A 19,460-nucleotide genomic window follows, 5' to 3' on the forward strand; every position below is an offset into this window, starting at 1 on the left:
TTGACAATGGTTGCTTGGGAGAAAGGCATCTGAGGAGTTGACAAGGCAATTATGGCATCTAGACCTTTCAATTTGCACTTCAATGCCTCTAAGAAATACCACCTCCAGGTGTTTGCCAATTCCAGATATTGGAGGTCTTTCACTTAGTTCAATTCCCCAGCTCTCTCCGATGCCTATTTCACAAACAGAGCATTAGTTGAGAAAGTCAAATTTCTGATGGATACATCTTCCGCTCCACAAATGAAAGGAAGCTTCATGCACATGGGATTGCAATATTTCGATTACTCAGCAACAGGTAAGATATTCAGTACCTCCTCAGCTGAACACAACCTTTAAAAAAGAAATAGTAGCAGTGCCTTCAACATATTAAAGGAAGACAAGCCCTGAACAAATTAAAAAGGAAATCATAGCAGTGACAGATTAGGCTGTCAACCCTCATCCTACTGGAAGTAAACCTGCCAAAGTGGGTCACACAGGTCTAACAAGTTGCTAGGCAAAGATTTGAAATTTTCTACGAGCTAGACTTGGACCTAATTTCTAAGTATTTCTCACCTGGAACCAACTGGTCCTCTTGATTTCATGGAATTTCCATGACGAATTGCATAATGAAACTGAGAATAAGATAAGAGAAAATGGAACAAGTTATTTAGAAAACATGATATGCTTTTTTTGTCTCCTTTTCTCTTTCCCCCCTTCAAAACCAAGATTTCCCCTTTGTTGACAGAAAAGAGCAGCATGAAGCCGGATATTCACAGAAATGTAAGGAATTACTAAAAGGGGATCGAAATGTGTTTTATGAGACAAAAAAATGGACTAAGGATTTGACTGTAGAAGATTACATTGTCAAATACATAGCCAACCTGAAAATATGATGTTGAGCAAGACTCATTGACTTGGCAGTTATCACATCAAAAAACTGCAAAACACAAAACCGAAGATTAGAAGAATATCCAATGACGAAAACAAGAGAAGGAATTTAAAATGTTTAAGAATTAAAACCAGCATACTATACCTTAGGTTCTACAAGACGAGCACCTTTTAGTTAGTTTCAGGTGATCGATGGAAAATGCTCAGCTTCTAGATGCCAAAAAGCTGGTCATGTTAAAAAGCTGAATAGATACCAAATATAATGTCAGATAATCAAACACCTGGGACGTGACAATCATTATTCTAAACAACAAACAGTTTGAAAGGAGGAAGAACACATTCTAATCTCATTCAAGTACTGAAATATATAAATACATGATACATAAAGAACATAAAGAGGGCCAAAATTTCTGAGCTACACTTGAACAAAACAAATGAAAAGGAAAAGGAAAAAATAATATAATGAAAAAGATTACACAGGTAAATGGAATGACAGTGCAACACAAATTTTCTACACTTCCACAATCCCCACCAAACTCAAACAAGCATTTTGAGTTTGGAGAGAGAAGCATGACATAGCCTCATCTACAGTTGAATCAGAGAAAACAAAATAAGCAACTGAAATGATGACCAATGAGGACCTTTCAGTCAACAAAATCACAATCTATCACTATGTTTCGTCAGCTAGTGAATACCCAAATTCTTTGTGATCTAGATTGTGGCGTTAACATGGATTTTGGTTCGAAGCAATTGACACTCACACCCTCTGACAACCATCTCTGCAGCTACATCATACTTTAACAGTGATTGACTATTTGCTTATTTCACTCCCTTGAGCTCAACAAATAGACTTTAGAACCTCCAAAATTCAAATAATCATGGGTTCTTGATGCAGTGAACAGGAGGATCGCAAGGATCGCTCTTGAACCCCGTGAAAATTGGTACCCTGGCTAATTAACCAGAAAGAGCAGGAAAAAAAACAAGAAATTATAAGAAAAATAACTAAAATCATGAATTTTCATTATTAATATCTCTCCCTCTCTACAATGACTATTTATAGTTAACAAGAAGAAACTTAATTCTACTATGGATCTGAGATGGATCCAATACTATCCTAAGATCCAAGACACAATCCAAACCCCAATGCCTAAATTAATTAATTACAAAAAACCCAAATAATAAAAATGGATACTTTAACCCAGTGGCATCCCGCTACCACTCCTGCATCATTCCTCCCCAACCTCTCTCTCTCTCTCACTAAACAATCTCGGGTCTAGATCTTGGGTTTGAGGTGATCCAACCCAACCCCTAACCATGCTGACACAAGTACTTGGGGCATGGGACCCATGTTTCATAGTTCAAGACCCTTAGGATATCAACAAAAAAACTAATAATATGCACTAAATATAAAATAGGGGTAATTTATATCGTAGTCACAAATATCATTCTCAAAAGTTTTCCAGCAAGGGAGAAACCATGGTTGCCAGTTGAGGAAGCGAGAGTGGGAAGCGAGGCACTTTCAAAATTTTAGGAAGCGGGAAGCGTGGGACCACTTAGGAGCGAATCGGGAATCGTCACGGAAGCGACCTAGGAAGCGAACCGGAAGTGACCTAGGAAGCGAGGGGAAGCGAAAAAAAAAAAAAAAACAATAAATAGAATAAAATTGAAAAAATGTGGGAAGCGTGATGGGAAGCACGCTTCCCATTAAAGGGAAGTGTGTTTCCCATAAAAGGGAAGTGTGCTTCCCATTTAAAAATGGTGCTTCCCCGTGCGTTTCGGAAGCGCGACGTTTCGCGCTTCCCCACTTACCTAGGCGCTTCCGGTAACTTTGGGAGAAACTAAGAGGTTTTAAAATAAGTTGTTTTTCTTGAGAAAACCTCAACAAACTAAATAAAGTAAGAAAATGACAAAAAAATTTAAACATAACAAAAAAAAAACACATTGTTTTGCAAATAACATAAACTTTTTTGGTTGGTGCTAGGTCAATAGCTGGCAGCCCTTGTGTTAGGAGATCATCAGTTAGACCCCCTTATGTGTTTATGAGAGATAAGGAAGAGGGTTGTTGGCCAGTGACCCCTTTATTATTCCCTTTTTAGAGACAGGAGGAGGGAGGTGCCCATTAGTCCCCCTTTCAATTTTGTTCGTTTATGACCCTCTTCCTTTTTTTTTTTGCTCGAGAGATGGGAAGGAGTTTTTCGTCGACCCCTTTCTTGTTTCCTTTTTAGTTGTTGCATGAGAGATGGAAGGGGTCATCAATCGACGACCCCTTCCCTATTTTGATTTTTGCTCGATAGAAACAGGAAAAAGGGGTCTCCTAATAGCAATCCATTTCCTACTTTTTCTAGAGGAAGGGGAGGAGGGGGGTCACCGGCCATGGCCAGCGCTTTCTCCTCATTCCTCTTGTTTCATGAGAGAGAGAGAGCTACCGAACTTCTGGTAATCAGTGAGGCTTCACCAATTCATTCCAGAAGAAGGTAAGGGTGATGGTTTTGTAAATTTCAGAAATGTCATTAAGTTTCTAATATTTGTAAGCCTAAGTCTTTTGTTTTGAGTTTTACGCAAGTTTGAGACTACGAAGAATAGTCCCATATCGAGCCTGTAAAGAGAGGAGTCGTCTCTCTACCTATAAAAGTCCCCCACGCCTCGAAGGATCTTCACGCTAAAGCAATTTTAGTTTTGATAACTAAAAAGTTTGATGGTTTTTATTTCTTTTTTTAACATGATATAAATGCAAAAAGTTAAATTTAAGCAACATTTTAAAAATATCACATAAAACGAAAATTTTGTAGAAAATATCCTTTTTTGCATTTTTATGGGAGAGATTCAAAATAACACTGATATGTCTTGATTTATATAGGTGCTTAACATATGACAAATTTATATTTAGCTACTAAAGGTTTCAAGTATTTAAGATAGTCGTGTAATTTTTCAAGAAATTACTCAGATGACTGCCTGAGTTGCTTGTCTCTTTAAAATTTCTTATTCAGCACTACGTATAGAGGCCTACAAAGTTGGCATTCAATAAATTAAAGAAAAAAGTGGTTTAAATAGTCATTTCAAGAGTTAGCTAGAGTTAGGTGAATAAAAAAGCCTCTCAAGTGATTATTTGAGCAATTTTTTAAAAGGTTAGTTGCTATGACATAGGGATTCGGCCAACCAGGTGCCGCACCTGCGTCGACGCGACGTGGGTGTGGGTGCGGCACCCGGTGCAGTCAACCCGACCTTGGGTGCAGTCAACGCACCCAAGGTCATTTATGTCCAACTTTTGAACTTAAAAAAAAAACTCGCCAGATGAAATAGGCTAAGGAGAGGAGGATTAGGGCAATTTTTTTTTGCGCTAATCCTCCCGACGACGACGAGTGCTGAGCTGCAACACCCTAATCCTCCCGACGTCGGCGAGTGCTGAGTTGCGACACCTCGACGCCGGCGATGCCTGCTACCATCTGGCAAGCGTGAACTCAGTCGCCATCTCCAAGGTACGTTATTCTCTCTCATTCTCTCCTTCAATCTATCTCTCGATCTCTCTCTATCCACTCGTCTCAATCTCTCGGCTACCTCTCTATTTTTCCCCATTTTCATATTGCGTACCTCTCTCTATAGTAAATCTTTTCCCCCTTACTGTGTACCTCAGTCTCTCTCAATCTCAGTTAAACAAGCCCATTTTTGAAAAAAAATTACCCATTTTAGGGAAAACTCAGTTTGACTGGCTCATTTTCTTAAAAATCTATCTATTACATAGTTTTTACATGTAAAAACTATGTAATATAAACATTATATTGTTTATACATAGATATATTATATTAATGCTGGCCGAACTGAGTTTTTACAAGCCCAGCCGAGCATAACACAGTTTTTACAAGCCCAGCCAAGCCCGAACTGAGTTTTCACAAGCTCAGCCAAGCCGAACCAAGTTTTTCCCGTGACATATGGTTGCTTATAATGTGTATTATTTGTTGATGACTTGATATTGGGTAATTTGATTGTTATTACAGATTTTGTTACTTTAAATTCGGTTGAATGCTCATATTTTTATTACTAACTTACTACTAGTCTACTATTCTATTTGTTATTGTTAAAAACTTAGATATTGTTAATATGTGTTATTGTTACTAGTTAAAATTTTAGTAACATATTAGTCTACAGCCTAAAATTTGTTAAAATTGTGTTACTAACTTACTACTTAAATACTTAGATAGATCAAGTTGCATTAATATTAAATACTTAGATAGATCAGTACCCCAACACGTCCATCACATTCTCAAAAGTCTTTTTTTATGATAAATTTTTTTATTTCATTAGTGATACTGATGTTAACTGTTAAAACTTAAAAATTATATATATATTTATTTATTTATTTGCCGCACCCCGGCACCCAAGTTTTTTGAAAGTGCCGCACCCCCGCATCCATGTGACATAGGTTAGTTGTTTATCTTCAATATTTCTAATTTGAGGCCGTTAAAAGCATAGACACAAATATTGGTATTGGCTGTATCTCAGCAAGGCTATTTCTCTCAATATTATCGGTTTGGTGATAAATATCGGGAAAATATCAAGAAAATCTTGGGACTTAAAAAATAAAAAATAACAAAAATAAGTAAGAAAATTTCATGTTTAGACAAACAACAACAACAACTACGCCTTCATCCCAAAACAATTGGGGTCGGCGATATAAACCAAAAAAGAAAATCATTATGGGTCTTCCACATGAATCCTTATCCTCCAATCATTTTTATCCAATGTCATGTCCTCGGTGAGGTTCAAAGCATTCATATCCTTTACTATCATCTCCATCCAAGTCTTCTTAGGCCTACCCCGACCTCTTTTAACTAATATATTTTTCCATTTCTCCATCTTTCTAACTGGAGCAGCATTAGACCTTCGCCGAATATGTCCAAACCACCGTAAACGATTCTCTCTCATCTTATTTTCAATGGATGCAATGCCTACCTTCTTACGTATCTCCTCGTTTCGAATCTTATCTTTTATTGTATTTTCACACATCCATCTAAGCATATGCATCTCAGCTACACTCATTTTTTGAATATGATGTCTCTTGGCAGCCCAACATTCTGTACCATATAGTAAAGCGGGCCTAATTGTCGTCCTATAAAACTTTCCCTTCAACCGCAATGGCATTCTACGATCGCACAACACTCCAGTTGCACTTTTCCATTTCATCCACCCAACCTTTATCCTATGATTTACATCTCCATCAATTTCTTCATACTTTTGAATGATAGATCCCAAATATTTGAAACAATCATCCACCGGTATTTTTTGCTCACCAAGCTTCACTACACTCCCATCACTACTTCGTTGCTTACTAAACCGACATTCCATATATTTTGTCTTACTCTTACTCAACTTAAAACCTCTTGTTTCCAATGTCTGTCTCCATAATTTTAACTTAGCATTAACCCCAGCTCTAGACTCATCAATCAAAACAATATCATCATCAAACAACATACACCACGGCACATTTTCTTGAATTGATCTCGTAAGTTGATCCATCACTATAGCAAATAGGAAAGGGCTTAATGCAGATCATTGATGTAACCTAACCGTTATAGGAAAATTGGTTGTCACCCCTCCATAAGTGCGGACATTGGTTACTACTCCTTCGTACATATCTTTAATTATACTAATGTACTTGAGAGAAACACCTTTCTTCATCATTGTCCACCAGAGAACATCCCTAGGTACTCTATCGTATGCCTTCTCCAAATCAATAAAAACCATATGCAAATCTTTGTTCCTCTCTCTATATCTCTCAATAAGTTGTCTAAAAAGATGTATAGCTTCTATAGTTGATCTTCCAGGCATAAAACCAAATTGATTCTCTGATATCATGACAACCTTCCTCAACGTATACATCATTCTAGGATATGGATTACTCTTAGACTTTCACATCCAATTCAAAGTCGGATTAGTACATTGCGGGGTTTACAATAAGATCTGGATCCACATTTGCACTTTTTACATGTAGAACAGCGGATTCAAATCCTTTTTAATGGATCCGATGTTAGCATTTGAAACATGTATATGTGTTCAACTCCACTACATTGACTAGCTCTTACCCTGATACAGACTTGTTAATCAACAAGTATTCGAATTCAGATAGACCACGATATTGCTCGTATTCGATCGTTTGCAACCTTTACCCGTGCTTCTAATAATTGACACCCACGAAAAACATCTGCAACTGTCGAGTCCACAAATAGTGTTGGGAAACCATGTCCCCTAACCCTAGCTGAGTAGCTTCTAATAACAAACACCCATTATAAATATCTGAAACAATAGACTCCTCAATTAAGTTGGGAACTTGTGTGAAACCTGTCCCCCTATCCTAGCTTCTAATAACGGACATCCAGGATAAATATCTTGAACAATCGACTGTCCAATCGATTTAGGAAGCCACGATCTACGGACATTCAGATAAATATCTGCAACGATCGATTGTATAATCAGAGTTAGGAAACCTCTAAATTAACATGAAGTATCGTAAAGAAGTATATTTACATGTGTCATCTATAACGATTAGGGATTGTTTTTGGCATTACTTTCTCGTGCATACGAGCGTAAAATCCTAACCGTCGGACCGGTGAAAGTGTGTCAGTCTAAAATCCTCCATGCTACAAAGAAGCAAAAAATTGGCGTGCGCTTTCACAAAAATCTCTGGCGCTAGGGTTTCGGCTTCTGTAAGAAGTCGACGAAGAAGACAAAGAGGAAGAAACACAAAACCTTGTCTGAAAATCTCCAATCTAGAAGAAGAGGAAACGATCTTCTGTTACCGTAGAGCATGTTACTCGGCGTCCTCCATTCTGCCCGCTAACGTTCGAGCATCTTTCCCTCATGGCGTTCTCGACAAGCCTCTGCTTCACCACTGCCTCGATTGCCCGACTCCGCCGCTCCACCCTCTGCACTCACGATTCCACCTTCTCTCTGCTTTCCCTCAATGACCCTGCCTCCAGGGTTTGCTTCCTCTCTGTCTAGCCGCTGCGGCGGCTCATCCGAGCGCAACGCAGGGATACTGATGGTGTCTCTGCAGCAAGACAAGAGGCTAAGGAAGGGAAAGAGGAGAGGGACGATGTGGCTGGAACAACGAATGGGAGCTTGGTCGTGAAGGAGGGAAGGATCGTTACTAAAGAGCTCCATAAGGAGGCGACGAAGTCGTATTTGGCGTATGCAATGTCTATATTGGTTGGACGGGCATTGCCGGATGTTCGCAATGGGTTGAAGCCAGTTGATTGCCGGATACATAAATAATAAAATTTAATAAGTAAAATATGTAAAATAAAGAAGAAAAACATATTTAAAATGTAAAACTAATTGATAATATCATGATAATATCACGATATATATAAATTTCCAATATTTTGAAAATATCACGATATTTTACCTTTAATATCATTTTTCCATCATATCGCAATATTTTCAAAATATCGCCGATATCTGTGACTATGGATAAAAGCACATTTACCATACGTTAGGTGGCAATATGTAAATTACCCAAAACTCAGCCTACTATCCAAGGCATTTCAAAACTGTAAATTTGTAGCAAGTTAGCTATAAGAGTAGGATTAAACACAAATAATGAAATTACAATGACCTTTTAAAAATTTATGTAGGCAACAGATCATAATTAATATCTGATGAGGTAGATAACAAATAAAAACCACAAATAGATATAGGTGAAGGATTGAACCAAATCCATTCCACAAACACCCTAGAAAAATACTTCTAACACTATGATACCATATTTGACATTAGAAATACTTGTGAAAGAAAACAATGAAAACAATGATAAAACTATGATAACTTGAATTTATCACTTTTTCTAATATATCATGATTTTAACACAATTTCATTGTGTTTTTATAATTTCTAAATATAATTGTTATTTTTACGATACCCAAGATTTTCTTGTTTTGTTCCATAAACAATTTCTTCAAGCCTAATGTGATTATCCTCACCAAGGAAATCACAATGATGTTTCTCATTTATGTACTTAACTACATAAGAAATACATGAACACAAAAGAATAAAACTGCTCAAGATACCTAAAAAGCCATTAAGAATCCAAAAGAAATATTGAAGACGAAAATAACAAATCATCTTAAGCTTATGCATAAAAATGTAAAGAATTAACTTATAAAATGAACTTGCATACTTTTAGAATCTCATACTCCCAAGTTTTGCAACTTACTATGAAAAATGCTTGATATGGAAGATTATTTGTTCTTTAACTCGCTCTTCAGGTTTTTGAGTTCCTCACCTTGTTGCTACACAAACATAAACCATATTATTATTGTTTTCCCTAGAAGATCAAAGGCAACTAATAATCATAAAGGTGATTCTGATGATGGTGAATACCTCATATAGCTCCATCCAACACCTATCAAATCTTCCTTGGAGCAGCTTCCAGTCCAAGGCCATTTCATACTCGATCGTGTTTGGTTGGGAACAATGTGAAGTAAACACAGCTCGCTTCTGTAAATATGAATTTCAAAAATTAGATACCTCAAAAATGAACTAATTAAGTGGAAAGTGGAAACTCAAAACTTCTATCACGTAAAGGAGCACACCCATTCCTCCCGATTAAAAACTCGGAGTTTTTCAATCGAGAGATGGCCAACAAATTTGGTCGAATTCGCTTTCGCAAGAGTTCTGCTAGCAACAAGCGGTCTGCAACAATGACATAGAAAGTGCACGAATGAATCAAAAAGTGAAAAAAAAGGCCAAGCTCTAAATTAAGTGATAGGCCTACAAAATGCCATCTACATATGGGCTGAAATCACAAAACTTAAATATTTCAGATAAGTTTAGAAGCGACATTAGTTGGTAAGGGAGCCAAAAGCAAAGAATGTTCTCTAATGACAAGATTATAATGTGCTCCTATTAGTGAGAATTTTATTACTGCAATTTTGTTAATTACATTACTACCAGAGAATTTATGTAATTTGCCCCTAATGTACTAATTGGTTGCAAAGTTGTAAATTTTAATGATTTATCTAATATAAATGGAGAGGAATAAGCACGTCTCAACCTTTTCACCCTTTCTCCTCTTCTTTCTTCCTCATAAAAATATATAATGGAACCAGAACTGTTTTAAGGATTGGATCTTTCGTTTGACTATTATTATTACTCTTTCTACATCCTAGATCATTGTTTTTTCTTCTTATATCTGGTCATTTCCTTGACTTAATTGCCTTTCAAAGACTTCTTCTCAAATTTTTTTTGTTAAATCCTTCGTATATATCAGTCTTGTTCATATCATTTTCATCTCTGTTTCATCATCATACTCTGGGCTTTCACATATGGTAGCTGAGAAATTTTTGAAACCAGTTCCTATCATTTCTGTCCTAACAAAATATATTTCGAAATATGTATATTGTTTACATTTGGTCATGTCTCCAATCAAAAGGCCTTTGAGTTTGCAGCATTAGATTTGATAATATTCAGATCTAATGCACCCAGAATCTTTTCTAAGATTTGACGGGGGAGGTAGATCATTCTATTGATGTCAATTTCCTTGCTGATGTATCACTAATTGCTATATTTATGCCCTTGACTTCCACTTCTTTTTCTAATGGATCCTAATTTACAACTTGACTTCTTTTCTTCCTCAACCAATATAAAAAAAAATGAAAAATACCAACTTTCTTACATGGAACAGAGTTACAGAGTAGATAACCCCATTTATTAGAAGTCAAAAGCTCTTTGGATATCTGGATGGATCCATTTCTAACCCGGCTGCATATACTCTGCATGAACCAAAGGCTCAGAATGAGGTTGTTACATCTTCTACACCCGTCCATAACCCAGTTTATGTTACATGGATGAAGAAAGATCAAGCACTTGCTGCCTATATTAAATCTACTCTTTTGCAAGAAATGCTCATAAGCATCCTTGACGACTGTGTTGTGATGGAAGCCTCAATAAGGCTGGTGCAGACTTTTCTCAAATCCCGGGAGCGACGTGAGGCGGCACACTGTGAGTGGGCACTATTGAGCGGAAGCAACTTGAGGTAGCAACGATAAAAGGCCACCGTGTGGGAGCGGAGTGCTCAATTGGTGTTGAAGCACTTCAGAGGCCCAACGAAGTGAGACTTGTGGGCGAAGCAACAACGATGGTTCCCAGGAGGGACGGCCACATGCGAAGCCATAAAGGCAAAGCGATGTGTCAGGCAATCACCAATGAGCGACGAGGCGTGAGAAACCTACAAGGAAAACAAGCAAGAGCACACACGAGACACAAAATGACACCAACAAGCAATAACAATGCAATAGGGACGAAGACACAGTGTCCAAGAAGCAAATTGTATTGAGAGGCAAGCCAAGCGGCACTTACAATAGGCGGCAACGATGAGACGGTCTTGGAGAGGGGGATATGTTATTTTATATTGATGACCACTTTTGCTTTACATGAATATATAACATTGAAACAAAAGTTAAGTCTTATACCATAAATTTCATCTCCTTATCAAAATCAAACTTTTGCCTTCATTATTAACTTAGTGTTTGGAGCAGAGTTGCTAGTTGAGGAAGTGGGAAGTGATACGGGAAGCCAAAGCAGGAAGCGAGGCACTTTCAAAATTTTAAGAAGCGAGAAGTATGGGACGACTTAGAAGTGAATCAAGAATCGTCTCAAAAGCGAACCGGAAGCGACCTAGGAAGCAAGGGGGAAGCGAAAAAAATACAAAATACAAAAAAATGAAAAAATGGAAGCAAGGGGGAAGCGCGCTTCCCAGCGCATTTCGGAAGCGCGATGTTTTGCGCTTCGTGGAAGTGCACTTCCCCAATGCCTTTGGCATTTCCGATAACTCTGGTTTGGAGATGACACAAACCAAAACTAGGTTATGGCAAAACTCATGTTTGGATGACAAAAATCATATACAAGTTGGGTTTTATAAATTATTTTTAACAAAATACTAAAAAATAAAAATAGCAAACCATATAGAATAAATGACACGGCCCTGACCGTTTTTTAGCCTATTCCATTTTTCAGCCACCCAGTGCCCAAAAGATGGTTGTGATGTTACTTGTCTAGCCACCTATCTAAACCAGACAGCTGCTCTCACCAACATATCCAGCATAGCCAAGCCAACCTAAATATATCCTGACATGCCACATAAAATGAAAGCTGGCAACGTGGCTCCTCCTTGTGATTGCACATAAAATAGAAGCTTGCAGACCATAAGCTTGCTTGTTCAGGTTCTGTTATGAGTTAATCCCATTGATAGAAACAAGCCATGCAAACACCTTTGCTCTGACAATGGACCAGGGACCCAAACAGCTTTCTTGGGAAAGTACTTAGTTCCTTAGCTCTAGGAAAGCCTTACAAAAAGAAGCAATAAAAAATATTCCCAAAGAATTACCTCTCCATACAAGCTGATCCTCAACCAGCTTTCAGGATGAAATGCAGTCCACGGGTGCCACTCCAAATTCATAATCTGAAAACTTTTTGTCTGAACAGCACAGTACAGTGACTACAGTCCATCCACCATGGAAAAGCATGCATCAACCTTACATTTTGGATACAGTGCCAATCTGAGGAGACTTTTCTGCTGATGAAATGATGCAATATCAATCATCTTTCTCAAAATCGGTGAGAATTACCATACCTACTTGGAAACTACTATGTCGTTGACAAAGTTAAAGAAAAGCCAAGGATCTGTCCAAGTCAGCAAAACCTGGATTGAGCCAAAATCCATCCCTTCTACACACCTCCACTTCACTGAAATCATCCGCTCCCATGGCCAATTCTTGTCCTCATGTTTGAGAAGGCAAGACACAAATCACTTTCACATAAGATTAAGCACCATGATTTTTCAAGTCAGTCCATATTCATCAAATATATCCTTCTAATACCCAGACCCTGATGTCAATGGCTAGCAACACCTTCCATGTTAACAAACAGCTGAAGGGGCAACACCAAAACTCATATATCATCTCAAAGTAGTAGCTAAGGTTGGGAATGCCTGCCAGGTCAGGACCAGATAACTTGAAATTAACCACCACCTTCATTAGGACTGCTAGACCATCACAAACCACATTAAAAAGTAAAGGAGATAAAAGGGCATCCACGCCTCAATCCTCTACAAATCAAGAAATGCTTGCCACATGAACCATCTATACTGATTAAAATTGGAGTCATTATGATCTCCTTGACTCACACTATTCATTTCTCACCAAAAAGCATATCTTCCATACAAACAAAGAAACTCCAGCTAATTAAATAAATGATTTCCCAAACTCCACATTTATGACAACAATGGAATAGATCATCTCATTGGTGACAATTCCATATTCTTAAATCTATTTCCCAAGATAAATGTACATTAAATAGGAGATAGCAGACCCTTCCTATGAGACTCGTTCTCATACCTTGAATTTAACTAATGTCTTGTGTGCACTGTTAAGAATGAGATGGGTTTAAATCAGTTTCTTCAGCTTCCAAATCCTTAGGGGTCAAAGTACAGGGCGATCTAGTAAGTTCCTTCAGTAGACATATTTTGGTGGAATTCCAACATCAACAAAAGAATATCTGACTTGCAAAAGCTCCAGAACCACTTATAGAAATCAACTGGATAACCATCCAACTCTACAGCCTATTCATTTGCCAGCACCAAATAACCCTCTCAACTTCTTCCATAAATTCAGTTTAAAAATCAGACAACTTATGCATCTGAGAACTGTGAAAACCTCCACATTGTGTCCACCCCCCAAATCATATTCGAACATTTATAAAAAGAAGTTGGTGGCCTCTGAGGTAGTATCATCACCATTCTATTACAAGCAATCCATTGTAACGGAACACAATTAATTCTGCTCCTCCACAATGTCATTAGATAGAAATATTTATTATTCTAGTTCCTAGACCAACATATTCATTCAAGATTGCTTCCTCGACATGATTTCTTCTGTAATCCTCCATTCCATTACTTTTCCACAAGTCATTTGATATTCATTTTCGCATTTTCAGATCAGGCTGATCCGCAAATGGAGAAGGAAGACAAAATACTGAGTGGGTCAGTGATCCTTCAGTTAAAAGATCGAGTTTTCATTTCTATACTTTGGATTTCAAATGATTTCTTGGACAAGAAGAGGACTCTGACTCGGTCAGGTTCCAAGGCTAAGCGTCAAGTCATAGCTGCAGTTTTTGTTACAAGTAACTTGAGGAAGACATCTAGTTACCAATTTATATCAGAAGTTCACAAGTCCATGATATCAGTCATATATCATGAAAATAATGAGCTACGATAAGATATTTTTTAATCCAGTGCAACACAAAAAGGCCGAATAAATATATTCAGATTGATCATCATTTTATTCAACAAAAGATAGAAACCCAAGAAATCATCTCCAAACTTGTTGAAAATAAATGACAAGTAGCAGAGTGGTCTAAAGGAACCTCATCTACATGATATTGGTTTCTAAAGAACAAACTGTGCATGGCCATTATGCTCATTTGAAGGTCCATATTAGGACATAAAGAGACATGTCCACTGGTATTTATGTAATTTACTATATTTTTATTGCATTTCAAGTGAATGAATAATATCATTTTGAATGCAAAGCATCTCAATAATTTACCTTACCCTAATCTTTTAATACAATATGGTGCACTGTCCAACTATATAAAACAGACAAACATCCCTATTGCAGCCTAGAATCCTTTTCTCCTATTCTCTCGTCTTCTCTCTTCCATTGCATGCTTTGACAAAATCTCATAGTTTCGGCAACTGTTCCCAACCTCGCCTTAATGAACATGAGCACAAGAAGCAAGTTAATAAATATTCAAAACCTGTGCATGGAACATTTATAATATCTGGGGTAAAATAAGAAAATATTTAATAGAGGTTTAATATGTAACAACACAATTTATTTAGAGAGCAAGCAAAATTTGCAAAGACATTTCCATCCAAATCACCATCATCTTTCACTGCATAACTTCTTCATAAACTGTGTCACTGGGACTCGACAAACTGGGTGCCGCACCCGCATCAACGCGACGCGAGTGCGCGTAAGGCACCCGGTGTGGTCAACAGGACCCTGGGTGCGGTCAACGCACCCAGGATCATTTGTGTCCAATTTTTGGACAAAAAAATGCTCTCAAGTCCCGACTTTTCTTTCGGAAAATGCAGAGAAAGAAAGGGGAAGGACGCGGCAGGGGGAAGTTGGCCTTCCAGACACGCAGAGAGAAAGGGGGAGGGCACGGCAGGGAGCCGCCGGCCTTCCGGAGAACGCAGAGAGAAAGGGGGAGGGCACGACAGGGAGCCGCCGGCCTCTTGTCGGCCCTTCGGCAAACAAAAGAAGGAGACGAAGAAGAAAAGAAGAGAAGGGGAGAAGGAGATGTGTACCTGAGAGAGAGCCGGCGTCAACATCGGGGTTCGGTCGCACGCCGGGAGCGAGAGAAAGTGCACAATCGAGAGGGAGAGGAGAAGAAGCGCAGGGATGAGGGCTTCCCCCTCACCCTTGCATGATTTAAAGGGCACGGGAGGACGCAAATCGGGAAACCCCAAAAGGGTTTCCCTTATCAGCAAGGGGGGGGGGGACGAAGGTTTGCGACAGCGTGGGCGTTAAAAAGTTTTTTTTAAGGGAAACCCGTTAGGGTTTTCCCTGGACTCAGTTCCAGTTCGGGTCCGATTTTTTTTTTTTTAAATCGTGGGTTGAGACAGCTTAAGCCCTCGGAGAGATGAGACACCTGACCCCGAGTGCGTTGACCGCACCCAGGGTCATTTATGTCCAACTTTTGGACTTTATATATATATATATATATATATATATATATATATATATATATATATATATATTGCTGCACCCCCGCACCTGCACCCATGTGACATAGTTCATAAATATGGTTCAAACAAGTCCTAGCAAACATTTGAACATAATTGAATTGGTCCCACCTGAATCAATGTAACCACTTATGAACCAAAGAATTGAACATATTGTGCATAAGCACCAAATCTGCATAAAAGTTAATGCATAACGCAAGAAAAATACCTTCCATTTGGTAACATTAAGCATTCTTCATTCAGCTTTTTAGCAACTAGATCTGCAGCTTCTCTTGTTTTAAAGATAACACATGCTTGACCTATGACATAAATAACACATCACAGTCGAATAAGATATCAGATCTTACATGTTATGGCGACTAGGCTACATAAAACCAGTAAACATGAAAAAAAAATTGCTCTGTTCCACAAAATCATAAACCAAGAGAACTTCTACTGAATGAATGGAACACATGGATGTCCTTCAAAACTTTACCACAATGTGGACTGGACAGTGAAGTGCGTTGTAAAACTTTTGCTGTGCAATTTTCTTGGAAACTATGCCATATCATATCCTGGAATTAAAAAAATAGATGTAATTCAGCCAAGTCAATGTCACCAGACGTTTGAAAAATAATAGAAGAAAAATGCCAAAGGGACAAAATAGACAAGCAAGTTAGCAACAGTTAAACAATAATACCAAACCATCATCATCACCTTCATGCCTTGTCCCATCTATAGAGGGTTTGATATGCAATTCTCATTCCTCCACAAATGCAGTTTAAAACTACAACATGAGAAATTATTCTTTCATCTTTTTATTTATTGTTGCTATACAAAATCTCAATAGCTAACATTGTTGCTATACAACAACAACAACAACAACGCCTTCATCCCAAACAATTGGGGTCGGCGATATGAACCAAAAAGAAAATCATTTTGGGTCCTCCACATGAATCCTTCTCCTCCAATCATTTCTATCAAATGCCATGTCCTCGGTGAGGTTCAAAGCATTCATATCCTTTCTTATCATCTCCATCCAAGTCTTCTTAGGCCTACCCCGACCTCTTTTAGCTAATAGATTTTCCCAATTCACCATCCTTCTAACCGGAGCATCATTAGGCCTTCGCCGAATATGCTCAAACCATCGTAAACGATTCTCACTCATCTTATTTTCAATGGATGCAACGCCTACCTTCTTACGTATTTTCTCATTCTGAATCTTATCTTTTAGTGTATTTTCACACATCTATTGAAGCATACACATCTCAGTTACACTCATTTTTTGCAAATGATGTCTCTTGGCAGCCCAACATTCCGTACCATATAGTAAAGCGAGTCTAATTGTCGTCCTATAAAACTTTCCCTTCAACCGTAATGGCATTCTACGATCACACAACACTCCAGTTGCACTTTTTCATTTCATCCACCCAACCTTAATCTTATGATTTACATCACCATCAATTTCTCCATTCTTTTGAATGATAGATCCCAAATATTTGAAACAGTCATCCACCGCTATTTGTTGCTCACCAAGCTTCACTACACTCTCATCACTATTTCGTTGCTTACTAAACCAACATTCCATATACTTTGTCTTACTCTCAACGTAAAATCTCTTGCTTCCAAAGTCTGTCTCCATAATTCTAACTTAGCATTAACCCCAGCTCTAGACTCATCAATCAAAACAATATCATCAGCAAACAACATACACCACGGCACATTTTCTTGAATTGATCTCGTAAGTTCATCTATCACTATAGCAAAAAGGAAAGGGCTTAATGCAGATCCTTGATGTAACATTGTTGCTATAAGAAAGAAAAAAAAAAGAGGAAACAGCTGGTGGATAAAATTTAAATATTCCCATAAATCTGACCTGTACAGCCAATATTATGGAAATACCAGCATAACCATGAACCTGACAGCAACTTCCAATTGAAATGGACAATGAGCATTACATACGGTTTCTAGTTGACTGTACACACACATATATATAGGGTAACTGGAATATGTAGACCAGCAAAAAATGTAAATTGGTATGCACCGAGATTTTCATAGGATTTTTTTATGTTTTTCTAAAATTTTACCGTACGAATCTGATCTAGATGCTTGGTTTTATAGAAACAGACTCTTAGATCATCCAATTACGAATTTTTGAAAATATTCAAGCATACAAAATCACATTTCTTGATCTAATAGTCGAATGGAACTGAGGGGTTAGATTTGCAAAAAAACTTATGAAAATCTCGGTTCATACCATTTTACATATGTTGTTGGTTCACATATTCCAGTTTCCCTATATATATATATATATATATATATATATATATATATATATATGTATATATATATATACATATATATATATATAGAGAGAGAGAGAGAGAGAATAACTGGTTCCTCCTAACTGTCCATACAGTGTAGACAGTGCAGTTTTCTGATGTTTTAATCCATGTTTGGAAAATCTGACCCCACCGATGTGTTCAGCATGATTCATTGCTGGGAATCAGCTGTGGATCATGTTTTCTTGATGAAAAAAAATGAATTTATGAGTCGTTAAATTTATGAAATTTTTGAGTCATCGATTTCTGAAGCCATATAAAAAACTGCTCATATGCCATAATCAGATGATCCAAGACTTATTCCTACTAAACAGACCATGCACATCAGATCTTCAAGGTCAGATTCTCAAAAGAAAAACTAAAAAATGAAAATTTGAGACTGTCCGCACCCTCCTACCGTTAGGAGGAACCTCTCTCTCTCTCTCTCTCTCTCTCTCTCTCTATATATATATATATATATATATATATATATATATAGGGACTTAATCTGAATTCTTGTACATTAAACAGTTTAGTTTTTCTCAATTAAATATGACATGTTTACCCAGAACAGGTAAATTGTTTTTGCCTATATCACATAGGTAAGGATGCGGGTATGAAGTGTGTTGAAGTCGGCTAGGGTTTCTAGCAAATCAGGGAAGAGAGAAAGGGAGAGGGGAAGAATTCGTATATGCTCATTAGGTCTAAACTCACTTAAATAGATAGATTAGACTGAAATAACTTATTTACAAAAATGCCCCCAACCTATTAAGTAGTTACCAAACTACTCATATTCATATGTATGGTGACTGCTTCTCAACACTCCCCCTCAAGCTGGAGCATATATATCAATAATGCTCAGCTTGTCACAACATTTTGAAAATTTTGAACTCGCTAGGGGTTTAGTGAAGACATCAGCGATTTGGTTCTATGAAGATATGTGCTTGGTGCAAATGTACCCAGTCTGAACCAGGTCACGTACATAGCGACAATCCACCTCAATATGCTTTGTTTGTTCATGAAACATTGGGTTATTTGCAATATAAGTAACAGCTCTATTATCACATATCATCTCCATAGGTAATGAGACTTTTACTTGGAGATCAGTCAACACAGATTTAATCCACATCATCTCAGTAGCAGTTTGAGCCATAGTCTGATACTCCGACTCAGAGCTCGACCTGCCAACAAAGTTTGTTTCTTACTCCTCCAAGTAACCAGATTCCCTCCAACAAACACACAGAATCTAGTGGTGGACTTTCTATCAACAACCGACCCAACATAATCTGCATCTGAATAGACAATAACATCTAAAGAGGGGTTTTGTTTAAACCATAGTCCTTTACCAGGATAGAACGTTAGATATTTGAGAATCATCATTGCAGCCTCCCAGTGAGCCTCTGTAGGTTTGTCCATAAATTGACTTATCTTGCTCACGGCTAAAGATATGTCAGGTTTGGTCACAATCACATATAATAGCTTGCCGACCAAAG

At 37.8% G+C, this 19,460-nt stretch overlaps 1 protein-coding gene across 1 annotated transcript in view; it reads right to left on the reverse strand.

Moving 5' to 3' along the window:
- Positions 1–748: 748 nt before the first annotated feature.
- LOC149827441 (protein ANTI-SILENCING 1-like) overlaps positions 749–19,460 on the reverse strand; it is a 95,365-nt gene continuing 76,653 nt past the window's right edge. Inside the window, exons 7-13 of the mRNA XM_090019369.1 lie at positions 16,143–16,221; positions 15,876–15,966; positions 9,453–9,552; positions 9,241–9,357; positions 9,074–9,149; positions 1,013–1,109; positions 749–916 (exon numbers count right to left, since the gene is read on the reverse strand). Of these exons, the coding sequence (XP_089875495.1) occupies positions 9,099–9,149; positions 9,241–9,357; positions 9,453–9,552; positions 15,876–15,966; positions 16,143–16,221 (438 nt within the window). The 3' untranslated portion in view covers positions 749–916; positions 1,013–1,109; positions 9,074–9,098. The remainder of the gene's footprint in view (positions 917–1,012; positions 1,110–9,073; positions 9,150–9,240; positions 9,358–9,452; positions 9,553–15,875; positions 15,967–16,142; positions 16,222–19,460) is intronic.

The sequence above is a fragment of the Nuphar pumila genome, chromosome 10 (assembly GCF_984573655.1).
Source record: "Nuphar pumila chromosome 10, dmNupPumi1.hap1.1, whole genome shotgun sequence".
NCBI classification, from domain to species: domain Eukaryota; kingdom Viridiplantae; phylum Streptophyta; class Magnoliopsida; order Nymphaeales; family Nymphaeaceae; genus Nuphar; species Nuphar pumila.